Here is a 22,550-nt window from a genome sequence, read left to right on the forward strand (position 1 = left end):
CACAGATAACAAATCCTTGCAACCCGACGTGTAAAAGGGGTTGTCAATCCCTTTCGGGTAGCGGCGCCCCAGATGGGCAAACAGACATGAGATAAAATTGTAGTAGATTGATAGATCGAATGCCAAATAAAATAAATAAGAATAAATTGCAGCAGGGTATTTTTTTATTTTTGGTTTAATAGATCTGAAAATAAATGCACCCTACAACCTCCGGCCTAGACCCGGTAGAACCCTAGCTCCTACAATTGTCATTCTATGATGAAACTTCACAAGCATTAAATATTTTTCATTTTTTACAAAAAAAAAGATTTTTTTTAGATTTTTTTTCTTAATTCGCTTAGATTTTACTAATCTCCCAAGCTCATACGAGCTTGAGCTCAGTTAATCAGTGTCCTTTTTTTTGGAAAAGATGGAGGAACCCCGGCCTCTGCATCTGGGCGATGCATGCAGCACTTTATTAATTATGCACAGAAGACCTTACAAAAGTAATACATCAGTAAGACTGAAGTCATTGTCTAGGCAACATCTGTCGCTACTCCTATCCTGTTGATAAAGGGATGCTGATAGTCTGGGCCTAATACCAGACCTCGCAGTCAAACCTAACATGTAAGACCTGAGGCCCCAACCAAGCCACCTACCGGGTATGGGGCACCCATCGGTCCGGCGCACACTCAGAGGCCGCCGCCGCCAACTGCCACCAATCCATCTTCAGAGCTCTACTGACGGATCATCCTTGCCCGGTCTAGTTGCCGTCGACGCCACCACGACGCCAGACAACACTGCCATCCTGCGCCCGCCATCAACACACGCCCAACAGTGAGACCCCCGATGCTCCATGCCGCTGGGACCCGCCGTTGTCGACGTGTCAGATGCAATGCCGCACCTCCTTCGCGAACACCACCTGCTGGCACTGGTCTTATCCCCTCCACCTGCAGTTCCTCTGTACTCCCAACTGAGCCCCAAGGCCCCTAACGACACCTCCAAGAAGGTCACGACGTGAAGCGCCGCTGCCGCCAAATCCGAAGAGGATAGTAGGTTTTCACCCGGCATGAGATCAGGGTGGGTAGATTGGGCCCTCAGCTATGCATTCATGAAGGAGAGTGACGCCCATGGACGCCGCCGCCGCTGGGTCGGCTAGACCGGACGAGGTTTCCCGCGGACCCAAGGTACACCACCAGGGCTCACCATCACCGGAGCCTGCAACCGCAAATCACCGGGACAACGAGAGAGACAGCAGGAAGGAGGGGAACCACCAGATCTGACGCCGCAACACCAAACCGCCGGAGGATCACCGGCATCCCACCTGTCCCGCCGCGCCCGGACGAGGAGGCCAGCCTAGGGGCCGCCGCCCCAGATCAGGCAGAGCATAGCCAGGCTGCCGCCCCTAGGAACCGGATGGCCGCCATGCCGCCGCGCTCATGAAGACCCCGTGGGCCAAATCAACGCCGCTGCCATAGATCGGGGCCTCATCCTCGAGGTCGGGGATCCCACGTATCCCTGGCCTGGAGTGAGAGGGTGATGCCTCCACCGCCGCCATCACACGCGCGAGCTTAGCCCGGCGCCAACCACCGGCGGCGACGGAGGGGAGAGTGGGAAGGAGGAGGGGACCGGCGGCGGAGGGTTGGGTCCCCTCGGTCGCCCGCGCGGAGGCCGACGGAGAGGGATGGGAGGGGGAAGGGGGCGGGCACCCTGTTAATCAGTGTCCTGATTTCTATTTGATCGAAAGAGGGAAAAGATCAACTCTCACTTTAATTATTTGTAAGCCGAGGAACCCTGAATACTGTACAAGTGTACAGGAAACAACCGGTCTGAGATTTGACCGCATGGACCGATCAGTCATAAATATGGAGCAACTCCAAGCTTGGACCGCACACCGCAGTATTGGAACTCACGTGCACCGGCAACCGTGCCGTGCCGGCCATTGATGCTGCCATTATCGGGCCCAAAAGCACCTCGGCCTCCGCCCAAAAGCTCGACAGGACTCCGCGCCCGGAACCAACACCGCATTGCTCCATTCCATCGTGCTGCTCGCGACTAGTCTCCCGACCCACACACACTGACACACAGAGGAAGAAAATGCTGCCAAGCGCGAGCAATCTGCTGGTAATCAGGCGCGTCCTTGTGGCCTCGCCGTCACCACGCACGCCCAACCCAAAGTCTCCAAAGGTGGCCGCTTTACCGCAGCCTTTTGAGCACGACTAGCTGCTAGCCCGTACTAGGAGTAGCAGACTACCAGCACCACCACCACCACCACCCCTGTCGTGTTTCCTTTGGCAGTTTTGCATCGCTTTTCACCGTGCACCGCCCCGCACTGACCTGCAGGCTAGGGAGAGCAGTGAGCCAGTGACCGTTGCACCCCACAGGCAGACCCCACCCGAGGACCACGCACGTCCTACAAGGTCATGGCCGCACCGCACACGGCCTCGAGCCAACCCAAAGCAGACCGGACCGTCTGAACAGACAGCATAAGAAGCGAGAAGGCAGAGACGGGAGCCTCGCCGCCGACGGGCAAGATGCAGCGCGCGTCGCTCGCGTCCGCCTTGCTGCTGCTCTGCTCCCTCTGTTCCTTCTTCGCGCAGCCGTCGCAGGCGTTCCTCGACGGCACGCGCGGCGCAGGGGCGTGCATTTCTCGGGTGAGCTCACGGTTTCACTTCGAGTGCTATGCTAGCGGTGGTGTTCGTCGGTGGCTGCGGTTTCCGTTCTCTAACGTCTTCTTGTTTCTTGTGGTTCGATTAACTAGCTGCTTGGCGAGGGCTTCGGCGACGAGAAGATCCCCATGGCCGTCGTGGTGCCGTCGGTGCCAGATTACTCCCCGCTGCCGGCACCGACCGCTGTCGCGGTCGCCGCGCCTGCGCCTGCGCCCACGCCCACGCCAACGCCAACGCCGGTGCCCGGCTCGGAGGAGTACATGCCGAAGCTGCCGTCGGAGAGGCTGAGCCCTGGGGCGCCGGCCAGCGGCAATGCGGGCGCGCCGGCGCCTGCCGCGTCGGGCGATGGGGCGAGCACCGCATTCATCAGCAGCAACCCCGCGGTGCCGCTCCCCGCCGGCGTCACCGACTCCGCCACCGTCCTGCCCATGCCCACCCCTGGACAAGAGCAACGGCAGGTACTACTACTAGTACTAATCAGCAACTAGTAATTTCTGAAGCTCTCGATTTCTTTAGTTCGTAGCTTTGCTCAAGACTTTATGCATGCTTGCTTTCCCCGTGCCTCCGCGTCTATTGAGCTTTGTTCACCTTGCTCTGACTTCTTTTGGTTCCACGCTTCCGCAGGACGTGGGGATGGGCACCCTGCTTCAGGCTAGGGCGGTGCCGTTGGTCGCTCCTCTCCTCATGGTGCTCTACTTTTGAGTTTCTTGTTGGGGTAGTAGACTAGTTCCTTTCTCTTACTGTATAATCATCGTGCGATTAGTTGTCAGAATCTGCGCTTGTAATCAGCACCGTAGTGCTTTCGTTATCATCTAGTAGGCGATTGTAAGCTCTAACCATCTGTAAACAGTGTCACCTCTGCTTACTGCATGCTTCTTGTCTCTTGTTACACCTGTATCCTGCGTACGAGTAAGTCTTAGGCATTGCAAATTTGCAATTCTTTTCGACAAAGAGTGAATTTTGTTAACTCAAATGAAGTATCAAGAGGATACAACACATAATGAGTACACACAGTCTCTGCATAGCTAGGATGCAGAAAGTCATCACCAACGCACGCACACAAAAACACCAACAAATAGCGAAGTCATATACTACCAAAGCTATGCGTTGGCGAAGAAAAGAAAAACAGAGCGACTAAATCCGCCTTCGACAAATTACAACAATGACCATATTTACACCAACAATTTCAAGACACCACACGGACGATGAGGTTTCTTCAACAACGCCTTCACGAAGAGAGCCACTCTCAAACATCGCCGTCACCGGACCAACCACATAAGGCCAGAATATAGGTTTTCACCCTGAAGAAGCAGTCTGAGCATATCCGAGCATTGCCTTCAACAAAGGAACGACATAAAAATATCGCCATTGTCAGATATAACCATCTCAAGTTAGACCTAGGCTTTCACCCCAGAGCTCGAATAACAATGGCTGATGAAATATCTCCTTCAAATACACATCAGTTTTCGCGATCCACTCTGATGTAACTCGAGTCCGACGGATAAAACCACTGTACATCCACTGATTATCTGCCATCCTCTGCTATTTTGCAAGCCAAACAACATAATTAAGGATTCACTTAAATTAATCACATCAAATTTTCATTTTCTACCGTGTTGAATCCACCTACATCTCTAATAGGTAAAGATGGGTCCTAATCCCACCCGAGGATGTGTAGATTGAGTACGTTCTCCATTCTACCCCGTTCCGAGACAAAATTTCGTCAGCACCTCCCCGCTGTTCTCCAGATACACGTCTCGGCAAATAGCCGAGAGAATGTGCTCCGGAGAACAATGGGGACGCGCCGCCGAAATCCTGTCTCGGAACGGGGTAGAACATGGAGAACATACCCAAACTACACATCCTCGGGCTGTCCGTGGAAAACGCTGGACAATCCGAAAGTGTTGTGGTGATAAATATGCAATTCAATGCATATTTATCGATGCAACCCTTTCGGACGGGAGACGTCTAGGTTACGCGACTTGACTTGAGAATGAAATCTAGTGACGTGAAAAAATGGAGGAGATGGACTTGTAGCTCACCCTCGGTTTTAGGGGAAGGAGTAGAACAACAGAGGGATGCTCAGGGACCAATGCGTCGGACGGCGGTCACTCCGATGAAATGCAACACCACAAAGCCTGCAAATTCCATCACGACAAAAAATTAGAACATCACAACTCATAGAGCATATTTAAAACATTTAAACATGCATTCATTTATTTTTGCATCATGTAGGCAAAAAACTATCATCATCATCATCTATTCGTCACATATTCATCATCATCATCCATTCATCATCATCATTGATTCATCTCATCGAACCAATTTTTTTGCAAGATATGCAATATATAGCATCTAATCGAACCACATATATAGAATTTTAACATAAAATATCAAAAAAGCAACACCTAACCTATCAACAACATTTTTATATGTATCCATCTATATATCATGATGTAGTATCCACTCATCTATCCATCTATATATCAGCAACAATTTTATTTCTAAACTAACCTATCAACAACATTTTTATATATATCTTATAGTCCTATCTAACTATCTATCCATCTAAACCCTAAACTAACTAAACCCTAAACTAACTAACTAATCTATCCAGCGGCAACAACAGGAAGCAGCAACCAGCGACAACAGCAAGCATAGCAAGCAGCAAGCAGCAGCGGCAGCAGCAGGGGCCTCACCAGCGAGGCAGAGGCAGGGCGGCGACGGGGCGGAGAAGGGCGGCGACGGGCGAAGCAGTGGCGTCGGCCGCCGGCGCAGTCGGGGACGGGGCGGCCGAGGACGGGGACGGGCCGGCCCGGCGGCAACGACTGATTTGGGGCGGTGCAGCGGCGGTGGGGGAGGGGATGGGGGCGGCGCGGGCAGTGGGGGCGGCGCGACGGCGGTGGGGGAGGGGATGGGGGCAGCGGTGGTGTTGGGGCGGGGGCGGAGTGGCGCCGGAGATGGGGGAGGGGATGGGGGTGGCGGCGCGGCAAGGCTTGGGTGGAGGGGGCGGACGGCGGCAGCGAGGGTGGGGCGGCGGCGTCGGTCAGGATAGGGCGGCGGCGGGGGCTGGAGCGAGGGTGGGGCGGCGCAGCGGGTCGGGATCCGGCGGCAGCGGCGGCGCAGGTGGGGTCGGGGTCGGGCGGCGCAGCGTGTGTGGGGCTCGGGGAGGAGGAGTGATCTGAGGAGGAGGGCAGAGAGGAATGAGTGGCCACGGTTGGCCGATGTGGATAAGGTGAAGTAGCCGTCGGCATAGATCTGTATGCCACGTGTACGCCTATGACGACGGCCATGCCGTCGGCATAGGTATATTCTTTGTGTTTCATTATTTTAAGGTGCATTTTTTCTAACACATAAATATTACACAAGTTTATTAGTTCCCACAAAAAACAAATGACTGCATTCTGCTCCTCGGAATAGATAGTTTTCGGCCCGACGTGGCCGTTTCCCCCCTCCATGACACGGCGGCAGCGACGCCCGCGAGGGGGCACACCCCTGAGCCGCGTGTCGGGTGCGTGCGCCTGCCACCATGATTCCACAACCGTAGGAGGGCCCACGGCAACACCTGGCGGCATTGCTACCCCCTAGGTACACCGTCCCGTCTAACCCTGACACAAACGACCGCCGGGTCTAGCCCTTTGACTTTCACCGCACTGGGTTTGACCAGTGGAACTTTTCACCTGGTTGTCATTGCCCAGCCCATAGCTACACCCCCATCACCGTCCCGGCCCAACCCACCCCAAGATTCCCTCCGTGTCTGCCTGACGTGGCCGTTTCCCCCCTCCGTGACACGGCGGCAGCGACGCCCGTTAGGGGGGCACACACCGGAGCCGTGTGTCGGGTGCCTGCGCCTGCCAGCACGCTTCCACAATCGTAGGAGGGCCCACCGCAACACCTGGCGGCATTTCTACCCCCCCAGGTACACCCTCCCGTCTAACCCTGACAAAGACGACCGCCGGGTCTAGCCCTTTGACTTTCGCCGGACGGGGTTTGACCGGTGGACCTTTTCACCTGGTTGTCATAGCCCAGCCCATAGCTACACCCTCCAACCCCGTCCCGGCCCAACCCACCCCAAGATTCCCTATGTGTCTACCCGACGTGGCCGTTGCCCCCCTCCGTGAAATGGCGGCAGCGACGCCCGTGAGGGGGCACACCCCGGAGCCGCGTGTCGGGTGCCTGCGCCTGCCACCGCGCTTCCACAGTCGTAGGAGGGCCCACGGCAACACCTGGCGGCATTTCTACCCCCCAGGTATACCGTCTCGTCTAACCCTGACACAGTCGACCGTCGGGTCTAACCCTTTGACTTTCGCCGGACGGGGTTTGACCGGTGGACCTTTTCACCTGGTTGTCATAGCCCAGGCCATAGGTACACACCCAAAACCGTCCCGGCCCAACCCACCCCAAGATTCCTTCCGTGTCTTCCCGACGTGGTCGTTTCCCCCCTCCGTGGCACGGCGGCAGCGTCGCCTGTGAGGGGGGCACACCCCGGAGCCGCGTGTTGGGTGCCTGCGCCTGCCACCACGCTTCCACAACCGCAGGAGGGGGGAAACGGACGCGTCGGGTCTACACGGAGTGGATCTTTCTGTGGGTTTGTCCCAGATGTTGCTCCAAAGTGTTCCTCTGGGCTGACCTAACACAACCGGGTGGAGAGTTCCACTGGTCAATGCCCGTCAGTGTAAAGTCAAAGGGCTAGATCTCTTTGTCAAACGCTACAGGGTTAGGCGGGACGGGGGCCCTGGGGGGGGGGGGGTAGAAATGCCACCGGAGCATCGCACTGGGCCCTCATACATGCGGGGTGGTGTGGTGGCATGTCTGAAGAGGCGGCCCGCGTCTGCGGGGTGTGGCCCCCCTCACGGACGGCGCCGTCGCCGTCACCTGGAGGGGGGAAACGGACGCGTCGGGTCTAGACAGAGGGGATCTTTCTGTTGGTTTGTCCTAGATGTTGCTCCAAAGTGTTCCTATGAGCTGACCTAACACAACCGGGTGGAGAGTTCCACTGGTCAAAGCCCGTCCGTGTAAAGGCAAAGGGCTAGATCTCGTGGTCAAACGCTACAGGGTTAGGCGGGACTGGGGCTCTGGGGTAGCTAAGCCACCGGAGCATCGCACTGGGCCCTCATAGAAGCGGGGTGGTGTGGTGGCTTGTCTGAAGAGGCAGCACGCGTCTCCAAGGTGTGGCCCCGCTCACGGACGGTGCCGCCGTCGGCACCTGGAGGCAGGAAACGGACGCGTCGGGTCTACACGGAGGGGATCTTTCTATGGGTTTGCCCCGGATGTTGCTCCAAAGTGTTCCTATGGGCTGACCTAACACAACCGGGTGGAGAGTTCCACTGGTCAAAGCCCGTCCGTGTAAAGTCAAAGTGCAAGATCTCGTGGTCAAACGCTCATACATGCGGGGTGGTGTGGTGGCATGTCTGAAGAGGCGGCACGCGTCTCCGGAATGTGGCCCCCCTCATGGACGGCTGATACGTCTCCAACGTATCTGTAATTTTTGATTGTTCCATGCTATTATATTATCTGTTTTGGATGTTTAATGGGCTTAATTATACACTTTTATATTATTTTTGGGACTAACCTATTAACCGGAGGCCCAGCCCAAATTGCTGTTTTTTTGCCTATTTTAGTGTTCCGCAGAAAAGGAATATCAAACGGATACCAAACGGAATGAAACCTTCGGGAACGTAATTTTTGGAACAAATGTGATCCAGGAGACTTGGAGTGGACGTCAAGAAAGATACCAGGAGGCCACGAGGCAAGGGGGCGCCTACCCCGCCTGGGCGCGCCCACCACCCTCGTGGGCCCCTCGTAGCTCCCCTGACCGACTTCCTTCGCCTATATATACTCTTATACCCCAAATTCATCCAGGGGCACCACGAAACCCTATTTGCACCGCCGCAACTCTCTGTATCCATGAGATCCCATCATGGGGCCTTTTCCGGCGCTCCGCCGGAGGGGCAATCGATCACGGAGGGCTTCTACATCAACACCATAGCCTCTCCGAGTTTTCCTCAGACCTTCGGGTCCATAGTTATTAGCTAGATGGCTTCTTCTCTCTCTTTGGATCTCAATACAAAGTTCTCCCCGTTTCTCTTGGAGATCTATTCGACGTAATCTTCTTTTGCGGTGTGTTTGTCGAGATCCGATGAACTGTGGGTTTATGATCAAGTTTATCTATGAACAATATTTGATTCTCCTCTGAATTCTTTTATGTATGATTGGTTATCTTTGCATGTCTTTTCGAATTATCAGTTTGGTTTGTCCTACTAGATTGATCTTTCTTGGAATGGGAGAAGTGCTTATCTTTGGGTTCAATCTTGCGGTGTCCTTTCCCAGTGACAATAGGGGCAGCAAGACACGTATTGTATTGTTGCCATCGAGGACAAAAAGATGGGGTTTATATCATATTGCTTGAGTTTATCCCTCTACATCATGTCATATTTCTTAAAGCGTTACTCCGTTCTTATGAACTTAATACTCTAGATGCATGCTGGATAGCGGTCGATGTGTGGAGTAATAGAAGTAGATGCAGAATCGTTTCGGTCTACTTGTTTCGGACGTGATGCCTATATACATGATCATGCCTAGATATTCTCATAATTATTCGCTTTTCTATCAATTGCTCGACAGTAATTCGTTCACCCACCGAAATACTTATGCTATCTTGAGAGAAGCCACTAGTGAAACCTATGGCCCCGGGTCTATTTTCCATCATATAAGTTTCCTATCTACTTTTATTTTGCAATCTTTACTTTTAATCTATATCATAAAAATACCAAAAATATTTATCTTATTATCTCTATCAGATCTCACTCTCGTAAGTGACCGTGAAGGGATTGACAACCCCTTTATCGCGTTGGTTGCGAGTTTATTATTTGTTTTGTGTAGGTGCGAGGCGACTTTTGCGTAGTCTCCTACTGGATTGATACCTTGTTTCTCAAAACTGAGGGAAATACTTACGCTACTGTGCTGCATCACCCTTTCCTCTTCAAGGGAAAAATCCGACGGAAGCTCAAGAGGTAGCAAGAAGAATTTCTGGCGCCGTTGCCGGGGAGATCTTTGCCAAGTCAAGTCAAGATTTACAACAAGTCATTTTTGGCGACGTTGCAAGTCAAGACATACCAAGTACCCATCACAAACTCTTATCCCTCGCATTACATTATTTGCCATTTGCCTCTCATTTTCCTCTCCCCCACTTCACCCTTGCCGTTTTATTCGCCCTCTTGTTCGTTCGCCTCTCTTTCGCTTTCCTCTTGTGCATTCGTTTTTAGTGCGGTTTGTTGCCATCATGTCTGAAACTGAGGATATCATCGATAGGGATAGTAATAATGAAAATTTGGATGCTTTCGAAGAACCTACTATTTTGCATACTAAAAGGTTTCGGATTGGTAGTGGTAATGTTATTGGAAAAGGGGTTATTCAGGATTTCTTTACTTGTGCCGGTGCTCTACCCACTATGGGAGGTTCTATCTTCATAGAACTAGTAGTCTTGCGGATGCCATATCTTTGCTCGTAGTGGAACTTGAACAACAATTTATCCACATGCATCCTTGCATTCAAAGAATTTTTCTAGAATTTTCCAATATTGAGCATTCTTCTGTTAAGCATGCAGCTACCATCTTTTTAGCCCATGAGTTCAGATTATAGGGTAGACGCCAATGAAATTTTTGCACACTATAGGGTAGACGCCGGTCGTCCTCCCATAGAAGCAATTCTTTTTAACCAAGAGGACATAATGCGTTTGCGATCTTTCGATCATGTTGCCTACAATAAAAACCTTAGGAAAAAGGTGCCTACCGATGTTCTAGTTGATAAGATCTCTGAACTTAATGATAATTTTGCTATTCAGAACAATGGGTTAGGATTTTCTCTTGAACAAAGGCTCATGACGTTTTGCCGAAAGATTGCTTATAATGATGAATTGGTCGTACAATATGAGGGGCCAAAGGAGGAAACTATACCTCCTGAACTTGATCTTGGGGACTTTTGTCCCATTAAATTTAGCCCTTTTGATTACTTTTGCTTACCACAAAGAAAACTTGCTTCTGAACGTAGGGAATATGAGATGAGTTTTCGTAATTTGCCCTATCACTATTATAATAATACTTAGATCTATCCTTGTTTTTATGCCTAGCTAGGGGCGTTAAACGATAGCGCTTGTTGGGAGGCAACCCAATTTTATTTTTGTTTCTTGGTTTTTGCATATGCTTAGTAATAAATAATTTCTTTAGTCTCTGGTTAGATGTGTTTTTATGCTTTAATTAGTGTTTGTGCCAAGTAGAACCGTTGGGAAGACATGGGTAATGTTTATATGATCATGCTGTAAAAAACAGAAACTTTAGCGCTCACGAGAATAGCTGCCATTTTTTATCAAAGAGTGATTTTTAGTTGATTCTTTTTGCACCGGATCACTAGACAAATTTCTCACGTCCAGCAATTTATTTAAGAATTTTTGGAGTTACAGAAGTTGGCGTTAGTTACAGATTACTACATACTGTTCTGTTTTTGACAGATTCTGTTTTTCGTGTGTTGTTTGCTTATTTTAATGAATCTATGGCTAGTAAAAGAGTTTATATACCATAGAGAAGTTGGAATACAGTAGGTTTAACACCAATATAAATGATGAATGAGTTCATTACAGTTCCTTAAGGTGGTGGTTTCTTTTATTTCGCTAACGGAGCTCATGAGATTTTCTGTTTTGAGTTTTGTGTTGTGAAGTTTTCAAGTTTTTGGGTAAAGATTTGATGGATTATGGAATAAGGAGTGGCAAGAGCCTAAGCTTGGGGATGCCCAAGGCACCCCAAGGTAAACTCAAGGACACCAAAAGCCTAAGCTTGGGGATGCCCCGGAAGGCATCCCCTCTTTCGTCTTCATCCATCGGTAACTTTACTTGAGGCTATATTTTTATTCACCACATGATATGTGTTTTGCTTGGAGCGTCTTGTATGATACGAGTCTTTGCTTTTTAATTTACCACAATCATCCTTGCTGTACACACCGTTTGGGAGAGACACACATGAATTGGAATTTATTAGAATACTCTATGTGCTTCACTCATATCTTTTTGAGCACGGTGGTGGTTCTATTTTATAGAAATTATTGTTCTGTCATGCTTCACTTATATTGTTTTGAGAGTCTTAAACAGCATGGTAATTTTATTTAATTGTGAAATTAGTCTTAATATGATAGGCATCCAGGATGGGTGTAATAAAAACTTCCACATAAAGTGCATTGAATACTATGAGAAGTTTGATATTTGATGATTGTTTTGAGGTATGAAGATGGTGATATTAAAGTTGTGCTAGTTGAGTAATTATGGAATTGAGAAATACTTGTGTTAAAGTTTGCAAGTCCCGTAGCATGCATGTATGGTAACCGTTGTGTAACAAATTTGAAGCATGAGATGTTATTTGAGTGTCTTCCTTATGAGTGATGGTCGGGGACGAGCGATGGTCTTTCCCTACCAATCTACCCCCCTAGGAGCATGCGTGTAATACTTGGTTTTTGATTACTTGTAGATTTTTTGCAATAAGTATGTGAGTTCTTTATGACTAATGTTGAGTCCATGGATTATACGCACACTCACCCTTCCATCATTGCTAGCCTCTTCGGTACCGTGCATTGCGCTTTCTCACCTTGAGAGTTGGTGCAAACTTCGCCGGTGCATCCAAACCCCGTGATACGATACGCTCTATCACACATAAACCTCCTTATATATTCCTTAAAACAGCCACCATACCTACCTATCATGGCATTTCCATAGCCATTCCGAGGTATATTGCCATGCAACTTACCACCGTTCGTTTAGTATGACACTTTTCATTGTTGTCATATTGCCACGCATGATCATGTAGTTGACATCATATTTGTGGCAAAGCCACCATTCATAATTCTTTCATACATGTCACTCTTGATTCATTGCACATTCCGGCACACCGCCGGAGGCATTCATATAGTCATATCTTGTTCTAGTATCGAGTTGTAATCATTGTGTTGTAAATAAATAGAAGTGTGATGATCATCATTAATAGAGCATTGTACCTATGGCCCCCGGGTCTATTTTCCATCATATTAATCTTCCAACACTTTGTTATTTTCATTGCCTTTTATTTTACTTTGCATCTTTATTATAAAAATACCAAAAATATTATCTTATCATATCTATCAGATCTCACTTTTGCAAGTGGCCGTGAAGGGATTGACAACCCCTTTATCGCGTTGGTTGCGAGGAGTTTGTTTAATTGTGTAGGTGCGAGGGACTCGCGCGTGGCCTCTTACTGTATTGATACCTTGGTTCTCAAAAACTGAGCGAAATACTTACGCTACTTTACTACATCACCCTTTCCTCTTCAAGGAAATCCAACGCAGTGCTCAAGAGGTAGCATAGTGCAACCAAACTTTCATCAAGAAATTTCTCTGCAGATCCTGGTCCTATGTCAACCTCGGAAAGTACCAAGAATAGTGCAAATCATCCACCAGCCGCTGCATAAACACACCAAATTGCTTCCCCGGGTATTCATGCCCCGGAATGATGAGCGACAAGAACATGGTCTTGCGTTGCATTAGGGCACCGGGAGGGAGATTGAGCGGAATTACAAACATGGGCCAACAGCTGTATGGATTGGACGACATACCATATGGATTGAACCCATCACCTGATATGGCTATTCTGACGTTCCCAGCCTCGGCTACTTCCTCGGGGTATTCTTCATCGAACGACTTCCATGCTTCGCCTTTTGATGGATGTACCTTATACCTTCCTTGTGCCACTTCATCATTTTGACAGACTCCTCCATGATGAAAAGGTGCTGCAGTCTCTTTATAAAATCAAGATACCAAAGAACCTTAACGGGGATGGCTAGCTGCTTTTTCTCACCAGCCTCACCAACCACCTCAATGTACCGAGACGAACCACACTCCCTACAGTACTTGTCATCCGCATACTCGTGCCTAAACAAAAGGCAATTCTTCGGGCAAACATCTATTTTCTCATAATCCATAGAGAGTGCCTTCATGATTTTCTTTGTATCGTACATGCTTTTCGGCAGTTCATGACCCTCAGGGAGGCTATTAGCCCATACTCCCTGGAATGCTTCGAAGCATTTCTGGCTACAGCCTTACTCAGCCTTGACTGCAATCAGTTGCGAGATGGCATCCAGCTGACATATTTCCGCACCCGCATAAAGAGGTTTCTTCGACGAGGCCAAGACCTCCAAGAAGGCCTTTGCGGTTTCCCCCGGCTCCTCCGGTTCATTCTCTGAAGGTGTCGCATTTGCCATTTCCGCAAAAATGACATCATCTAGCATGTCCCTGACCCCGTCGTCCTCATATCCATCGATGCGTTGTCGCATCATCTACTATCTACCACGGTCCTGCTCGGCTATGTTTATCGGTGGCATGTCAAAGTTTGGCATATATCCGTGCGTGCGATGGTGCTCAGTCATGTCCTTCTGATTTCTACGGTGACGTCTGGCACATCTCGCACAGGGGCATGGTGGGATAATTCTCATTGGACGATGAAATATCTCCTTCAAATACACATCAGTTTTCGCGATCCACTCTGATGTAACTCGAGTCCGACGGATAAAACCACTGTACATCCACTGATTATCTGCCATCCTCTGCTATTTTGCAAGCCAAACAACATAATTAAGGATTCACTTAAATTAATCACATCAAATTTTCATTTTCTACCGTGTTGAATCCACCTACATCTCTAATAGGTAAAGATGGGTCCTAATCCCACCCGAGGATGTGTAGATTGAGTATGTTCTCCATTCTACCCCGTTCCGAGACAAAATTTCGGCAGCACCTCCCTGCTGTTCTCCAAATACACGTCTCAACAAATAGCCGAGAGAATGTGCTCCGGAGAACAATGGGGACGCGCCGCCGAAATCCTGTCTCGGAACGGGGTAGAACATGGAGAACATACCCAAACTACACATCCTCGGGCTGTCCGTGGAAAACGCTGGACAATCCGAAAGTGTTGCGGTGATAAATATGCAATTCAATGCATATTTATCGATGCAACCCTTTCGGACGGGAGACGTCTAGGTTACGCGACTTGACTTGAGAATGAAATCTAGTGACGTGAAAAAATGGAGGAGATGGACTTGTAGCTCACCCTCGGTTTTAGGGGAAGGAGTAGAACAACAGAGGGATGCTCAGGGACCAATGCGTCGGACGGTGGTCACTCCGATGAAATGCAACACCACAAAGCCTGCAAATTCCATCGCGACAAAAAATTAGAACATCACAACTCATAGAGCATATTTAAAACATTTAAACATGCATTCATTTATTTTTGCATCATGTAGGCAAAAAACTATCATCATCATCATCATCTATTCGTCACATATTCATCATCATCATCCATTCATCATCATCATTGATTCATCTCATCGAACCAATTTTTTTGCAAGATATGCAATATATAGCATCTAATCGAACCACATATATAGAATTTTAACATAAAACATCAAAAAAGCAACACCTAACCTATCAACAACATTTTTATATGTATCCATTTATATATCATGATGTAGTATCCACTCATCTATCCACCTATATATCAACAACAATTTTATTTCTAAACTAACCTATCAACAACATTTATATATATATATATATCTTATAGTCCTATCTAACTATCTATCCATCTAAACCCTAAACTAACTAAACCCTAAACTAACTAACTAATCTATCCAGCGGCAGCAACAGGAAGCAGCAACCAGCGACAACAGCAAGCATAGCAAGCAACAAGCAGCAGCGGCAGCAGCAAAGCAGCAGCAGGGGCCTCACCAGCGAGGCAGAGGGAGGGCGGCGACGGGGCGGAGAAGGGCGGCGACGGGCGCAGCAGTGGCGTCGGCCGCCGGCGCAGTCGGGGATGGGCCGGACCGGCGGCAACGACTGATTTGGGGCGGTGCGGCGGCGGTGGGGGAGGGGATGGGGGCGGCGCGGGCAGTGGGGGGCGGCGCGGCGGCGGTGGTGGAGGGGATGGGGGCAGCGGTGGTGTTGGGGCGGGGGCGGAGCGGCGCCGGAGATGGGGGAGGGGATGGGGGTGGGGGCGCGGCAAGGCTTGGGTGGAGGGGGCGGACGGCGGCAGCGAGGGTGGGGCGGCGGCGTGGGTCAGGACAGGGCGGCGGCAGGGGCTGGAGCGAGGGTGGGGCGGCGCAGCGGGTCGGGATCCGGCGGCAGCGGCGGCGCAGGTGGGGTCGGGGTCGGGCGGCGCAGCATGTGTCCGGCTCGGGGAGGAGTGATCTGAGGAGGAGGGCAGAGAGGAATGAGTGGCCACGGTTGGCCGATGTGGATAAGGTGAAGTAGCCGTCGGCATAGATCTGTATGCCACGTGTACGCCTATGACGACGGCCATGCCGTCGGCATAGTTATATTCTTTGTGTTTCATTATTTTAAGGTGCATTTTTTCTAACACATAAATATTACACAAGTTTATTAGTTCCCACAAAAAACAAATGACTGCATTCTACCCGTCGGAATAGATAGTTTTCGGCCCGACGTGGCCGTTTCCCCCCTCCATGACACGGCGGCAGCGACGCCCGCGAGGGGGCACACCCCTGAGCCGCGTGTCGGGTGCCTGCGCCTGCCACCATGATTCCACAACCGTAGGTGGGCCCACCGCAACACCTGGCGGCCTTGCTACCCCCTAGGTACACCATCCCGTCTAACGCTGACACAAACGACCGCCGGGTCTAGCCCTTTGACTTTCACCGCACTGGGTTTGACCAGTGGACCTTTTCACCTGGTTGTCATTGCCCAGCCCATAGCTACACCCCCATCACCGTCCCGGCCCAACCCACCCCAAGATTCCCTCCGTGTCTGCCCGACGTGGCCGTTTCCCCCCTCCGTGACACGGCGGCAGCGACGCCCGTTAGGGGGGCACACACCGGAGCCGTGTGTCGGGTGCCTGCGCTTGCCAGCACAGTTCCACAATCGTAGGAGGTCCCACCGCAACACCTGGCGGCATTTCTACCCCCTAGGTACACCCTCCCGTCTAACCCTGACAAAGACGACCGCCGGGTCTAGCCCTTTGACTTTCGCCGGACGGGGTTTGACCGGTGGACCTTTTCACCTGGTTGTCATAGCCCAGCCCATAGCTACACCCTCCAACCCCGTCCCGGCCCAACCCACCCCAAGATTCCCTATGTGTCTACCCGACGTGGCCGTTGCCCCCCTTCGTGAAATGGCGGCAGCGACGCCCGTGAGGGGGCACACCCCGGAGCCGTGTGTCGGGTGCCTGCGCCTGCCACCGCGCTTCCACAGTCGTAGGAGGGCCCACGGCAACACCTGGCGGCATTTCTACCCCCCAGGTATACCGTCTCGTCTAACCCTGACACAGTCGACCGCCGGGTCTAACCCTTTGACTTTCGCCGGACGGGGTTTGACCGGTGGACCTTTTCACCTGGTTGTCATAGCCCAGGCCATAGGTACACACCCAAAACCGTCCCGGCCCAACCCACCCCAAGATTCCCTCCGTGTCTTCCCGACGTGGTTGTTTCCCCCCTCCGTGGCACGGCGGCAGCGTCGCCCGTGAGGGGGGCACACCCCGGAGCCGCGTGTTGGGTGCCTGCGCCTGCCACCACGCTTCCACAACCGCAGGAGGGGGGAAACGGACACGTCGGGTCTACACGGAGGGGATCTTTCTGTGGGTTTGTCCCGGATGTTGCTCCAAAGTGTTCCCCTGGGCTGACCTAACACAACCGGGTGGAGAGTTCCACTGGTCAAAGCCCGTCAGTATAAAGTCAAAGGGCTAGATCTCTTTGTCAAATGCTACAGGGTTAGGCGGGACGGGGGCCCTGGGGGGGGGGGGGTAGAAATGCCACCGGAGCATCGCACTGGGCCCTCATACATGCGGGGTGGTGTGGTGGCATGTCTGAAGAGGCGGCCCGCGTCTGCGGGGTGTGGCCCCCCTCACGGACGGCGCCGCCGCCGTCACCTGGAGGGGGGAAACGGACGCGTCGGGTCTAGACAGAGGGGATCTTTCTGTTGGTTTGTCCCGGATGTTGCTCCAAAGTGTTCCTATGAGCTGACCTAACACAACCGGGTGGAGAGTTCCACTGGTCCAAGCCCGTCCGTGTAAAGTCAAAAGGCTAGATCTCGTGGTCAAACGCTACAGGGTTAGGCGGGACGGGGGCCCTGGGGGTAGCAATGCCACCGGAGCATCGCATCGGGCCTTCATACATGCGGGATGGTGTGGTGGCATGTCTGAAGAGGCGGCACACGTCTCCGGGGTGTGGCCCCCCCTCACGGACGGCGCCGCCGCCGGCACCTGGAGGGGGGAAACGGACGCGTCGGGTCTACACGGAGGGGATCTTTCTGCGGGTTTGTCCCAGATGTTGCTCCAAAGTGTTCCTATGGGCTGACCTAACACAACCGGGTGGAGAGTTCCACTGGTCAAAGCCCGTCCGTGTAAAGTCAAAGGGCTAGATCTCGTGGTCAAACGCTACAGGGTTAGGCGGGACTGGTGCTTTGGGGGTAGTTAAGCCACCGGAGCATCGCACTGGGCCCTCATAGATGCGGGGTGGTGTGGTGGCTTGTCTGAAGAGGCAGCACGCGTCTCCAAGGTGTGCCCCCCTCACGGACGGTGCCGCCGCCGGCACCTGGAGGCGGGAAACGGACGCGTCGGGTCTACGCGGAGGGGATCTTTCTATGGGTTTGCCCCGGATGTTGCTCCAAAGTGTTCCTATGGGCTGACCTAACACAACCGGGTGGAGAGTTCCACTGGTCAAAGCCCGTCCGTGTAAAGTCAAAGTGCAAGATCTCGTGGTCAAACACTCATACATGCGGGGTGGTGTGGTGGCATGTCTGAAGAGGCGGCACGCGTCTCCAGAATGTGGCCCCCCTCATGGATGGCTGATATGTCTCCAACGTATCTGTAATTTTTGATTGTTCCATGCTATTATATTATCTATTTTGGATGTTTAATGGGCTTAATTATACACATTTATATTATTTTTTGGACTAACCTATTAACCGGAGGCCCAGCCCAAATTGCTGTTTTTTTGCCTATTTTAGTGTTTCGCAGAAAAGGAATATCAAACGGATACCAAACGGAATGAAACCTTCGGGAACGTAATTTTTGGAAGAAACATGATCGAGGGGACTTGGAGTGGACGTCAAGAAAGATACCAGGAGGCCACGAGGCAGGGGGGCGCCTACCCCATCTGGGCGCGCCCACCACCCTTGTGGGCCCCTCGTAGCTCCCCTGACCGACTTCCTTCGCCTATATATACTCTTATACCCCAAATTCATCCAGGAGCACCACGAAACCCTATTTGCAGCGCCGCAACTCTCTGTATCCATGAGATCCCATCATGGGGCCTTTTCCGGCGCTCCGCCGGAGGGGCAATCGATCACGGAGGGCTTCTACATCAACACCATAGCCTCTCCGAGTTTTCCTCAGACCTTCGGGTCCATAGTTATTAGCTAGATGGCTTCTTCTCTCTCTTTGGATGTCAATACAAAGTTCTCCCCGTTTCTCTTGGAGATCTATTCGATGTAATCTTCTTTTGCGGTGTGTTTGTCGAGATCCGATGAACTGTGGGTTTATGATCAAGTTTATCTATGAACAATATTTGATTCTCCTCTGAATTCTTTTATGTATGGTTGGTTATCTTTGCATGTCTCTTTGAATTATCAGTTTGGTTTGTCCTACTAGATTGATCTTTCTTGGAATGGGAGAAGTGCTTATCTTTGGGTTCAATCTTGCGGTGTCCTCTCCCAGTGACAATAGGGGCAGCAAGACACGTATTGTATTGTTGCCATCGAGGACAAAAAGATGGGGTTTATATCATATTGCTTGAGTTTATCCCTCTACATCTTATCATCTTGCTTAAAGCGTTACTCCGTTCTTATGAACTTAATACTCTAGATGCATGCTGGATAGCGGTCGATGTGTGGAGTAATAGAAGTAGATGCATAATCATTTCGGTCTACTTGTTTCGGACGTGATGCCTATATACATGATCATGCCTAGATATTCTCATAATTATTCGCTTTTCTATCAATTGCTCGACAGTAATTCGTTCACCCACCGAAATACTTATGCTATCTTGAGAGAAGCCACTAGTGAAACCTATGGCCCCGGGTCTATTTTCCATCATATAAGTTTCCTATCTACTTTTATTTTACAATCTTTACTTTTAATCTATATCATAAAAATACCAAAAATATTTATCTTATTATCTCTATCAGATCTCACTCTCGTAAGTGACCGTGAAGGGATTGACAACCCCTTTATCGCGTTGGTTGCGAGTTTCTTATTTGTTTTGTGTAGGTGCGAGGCGACTTTTGCGTAGTCTCCTACTGGATTGATACCTTGTTTCTCAAAACTGAGGGAAATACTTACGCTACTGTGCTGCATCACCCTTTCCTCTTCAATGGAAAAATCCGACGCAAGCTCAAGAGGTAGCAAGAAGAATTTCTGGCGCCTTTGCCGGGGAGATCTTTGCAAAGTCAAGTCAAGATTTACAACAAGTCATTTTTGGCGACGTTGCAAGCCAAGACATACCAAGTACCCATCACAAACTCTTATCCCTCGCATTACATTATTTGCCATTTGCCTCTCGTTTTCCTCTCCCCCACTTCACCCTTGCCGTTTTATTCGCCCTCTTGTTCGTTCGCCTCTCTTTCGCTTGCCTCTTGTGCGTTCGTTCTTAGTGCGGTTTGTTGCCATCATGTCTGAAACTGGGGAGGATATCATCGATAGGGATAGTAATAATGAAAATTTGGATGCTTTCGAAGAACCTACTATTTTGCATACTAAAAGTTTCGGATTGGTAGTGGTAATGTTATTGGAAAAGGGGTTATTCAAGATTTCTTTACTTGTGCCGGTGCTCTACCCACTATGGGAGGTTCTATCTTCATAGAACTAGTAGTCTTGCGGATGCCATATCTTTGCTCGTAGTGGAACTTGAACGACAATTTATCCACATGCATCCTTGCATTCAAAGAATTTTTCTAGAATTTTCCAATATTGAGCATTCTTTTGTTAAGCATGTAGCTACCATCTTTTTAGCCCATGAGTTCAGATTATAGGGTAGACGCCAATGAAATTTTTGCACACTATAGGGTAGACGCCGGTCGTCCTCCCATAGAAGCAATTCTTTTTAACCAAGAGGACATAATGCGTTTGCGATCTTTAGATCATGTTGCCTACAATAAAAACCTTAGGAAAAAGGTGCCTACCGATGTTCTAGTTGATAAGATCTTTGAACTTAATGATAATTTTGCTATTCAGAACAATGGGTTAGGATTTTCTCTTGAACAAAGGCTCATGATGTTTTGCCGAAAGATTGCTTATAATGATGAATTGGTCGTACAATATGAGGGGCCAAAGGAGGAAACTATACCTCCTGAACTTGATCTTGGGGACTTTTGTCCCATTAAATTTAGCCCTTTTGATTACTTTTGCTTACCACAAAGAAAACTTGCTGCTGAACATAGGGAATATGAGATGAGTTTTCGTAATTTTCCCTATCACTATTATAATTATACTTAGATCTATCCTTGTTTTTATGCCTAGCTAGGGGCGTTAAACGATAGCGCTTGTTGGGAGGCAACCCAATTTTATTTTTGTTTCTTGGTTTTTGCTTCTGTTTAGTAATAAATAATTTCTTTAGTCTCTGGTTAGATGTGTTTTTATGCTTTAATTAGTGTTTGTGCCAAGTAGAACCGTTGGGAAGACATGGGTAATGTTTATATGATCATGCTGTAAAAAACAGAAACTTTAGCGCTCACGAGAATAGCTGCCATTTTTTATCAAAGAGTGATTTTTAGTTGATTCTTTTTGCACCGGATCACTAGACAAATTTCTCACGTCCAGCAATTTATTTAAGAATTTTTGGAGTTACAGAAGTTGGCGTTAGTTACAGATTACTACATACTGTTCTGTTTTTGACAGATTCTGTTTTTCGTGTGTTGTTTGCTTATTTTAATGAATCTATGGCTAGTAAAAGAGTTTATATACCATAGAGAAGTTGGAATACAGTAGGTTTAACACAATATAAATGATGAATGAGTTCATTACAGTTCCTTAAGGTGGTGGTTTCTTTTATTTCTCTAACGGAGCTCATGAGATTTTCTGTTTTGAGTTTTGTGTTGTGAAGTTTTCAAGTTTTTGGGTAAAGATTTGATGGATTATGGAATAAGGAGTGGCAAGAGACTAAGCTTGGTGATGCCCAAGGCACCCCAAGGTAAACTCAAGGACACCAAAAGCCTAAGCTTGGGGATGCCCCGGAAGGCATCCCCTCTTTCGGCTTCATCCATCGGTAACTTTACTTGAGGCTATATTTTTATTCACCACATGATATGTGTTTTGCTTGGAGCGTCTTGTATGATACGAGTCTTTGCTTTTTAGTTTACCACAATCATCCTTGCTGTACACACCGTTTGGGAGAGACACACATGAATTGGAATTTATTAGAATACTCTATGTGCTTCAATATCTTTTTGAGCACGGTGGTGGTTCTATTTTATAGAAATTATTGTTCTCTCATGCTTCACTTATATTATTTTGAGAGTCTTAAACAGCATGGTAATTTTATTTAATTGTGAAATTAGTCTTAATATGATAGGCATCCAGGATGGGTGTAATAAAAACTTCCACATAAAGTGCATTGAATACTATGAGAAGTTTGATATTTGATGATTGTTTTGAGGTATGGAGATGGTGATATTAAAGTTGTGCTAGTTGAGTAATTATGGAATTGAGAAATACTTGTGTTAAAGTTTGCAAGTCCCGTAGCATGCACGTATGGTAACCGTTGTGTAACAAATTTGAAGCATGAGATGTTATTTGAGTGTCTTCCTTATGAGTGGTGGTCGGGGACGAGCGATGGTCTTTCCCTACCAATCTACCCCCCTAGGAGCATGCGTGTAATACTTGGTTTT

General features: G+C 49.3%; 1 protein-coding gene and 1 long non-coding RNA gene across 2 annotated transcripts; one reads left to right on the forward strand and one right to left on the reverse strand.

The window, feature by feature from the left end:
* Positions 1-2,345: 2,345 nt before the first annotated feature.
* On the forward strand, positions 2,346-3,537 carry LOC109734256 (uncharacterized). The gene is made up of 3 exons (XM_020293467.3): positions 2,346-2,633; positions 2,741-3,106; positions 3,273-3,537. The coding sequence occupies exons 1-3, from the start codon at positions 2,514-2,516 to the stop codon at positions 3,348-3,350; spliced, it is 564 nt and encodes a 187-aa protein (XP_020149056.1). The 5' UTR covers positions 2,346-2,513; the 3' UTR covers positions 3,351-3,537.
* A 67-nt stretch (positions 3,538-3,604) lies between these two features.
* On the reverse strand, positions 3,605-5,004 carry LOC120973464 (uncharacterized). Its single transcript, XR_005768356.1, has 2 exons — positions 4,691-5,004; positions 3,605-4,187 (listed from the first exon to the last, which is right to left on the reverse strand). It is a non-coding gene; the product is annotated as an uncharacterized lncRNA (long non-coding RNA).
* Positions 5,005-22,550: the final 17,546 nt, after the last annotated feature.

This window comes from Aegilops tauschii, chromosome 2 (genome assembly GCF_002575655.3).
Source record: "Aegilops tauschii subsp. strangulata cultivar AL8/78 chromosome 2, Aet v6.0, whole genome shotgun sequence".
Lineage (NCBI taxonomy): Eukaryota > Viridiplantae > Streptophyta > Magnoliopsida > Poales > Poaceae > Aegilops > Aegilops tauschii.

Excerpts from the sequence above, each read along its gene's own strand:
- LOC109734256 (XM_020293467.3), top strand. The coding sequence starts at position 2,514 with ATGCAGCGCGCGTCGCTCGCGTCCGCCTTGCTGCTGCTCTGCTCCCTC. Across the intron at positions 2,634-2,740 it reads CAGGGGCGTGCATTTCTCGG|CTGCTTGGCGAGGGCTTCGG; the intron begins GTGAGCTCACGG and ends TCGATTAACTAG. Across the intron at positions 3,107-3,272 it reads CTGGACAAGAGCAACGGCAG|GACGTGGGGATGGGCACCCT; the intron begins GTACTACTACTA and ends ACGCTTCCGCAG.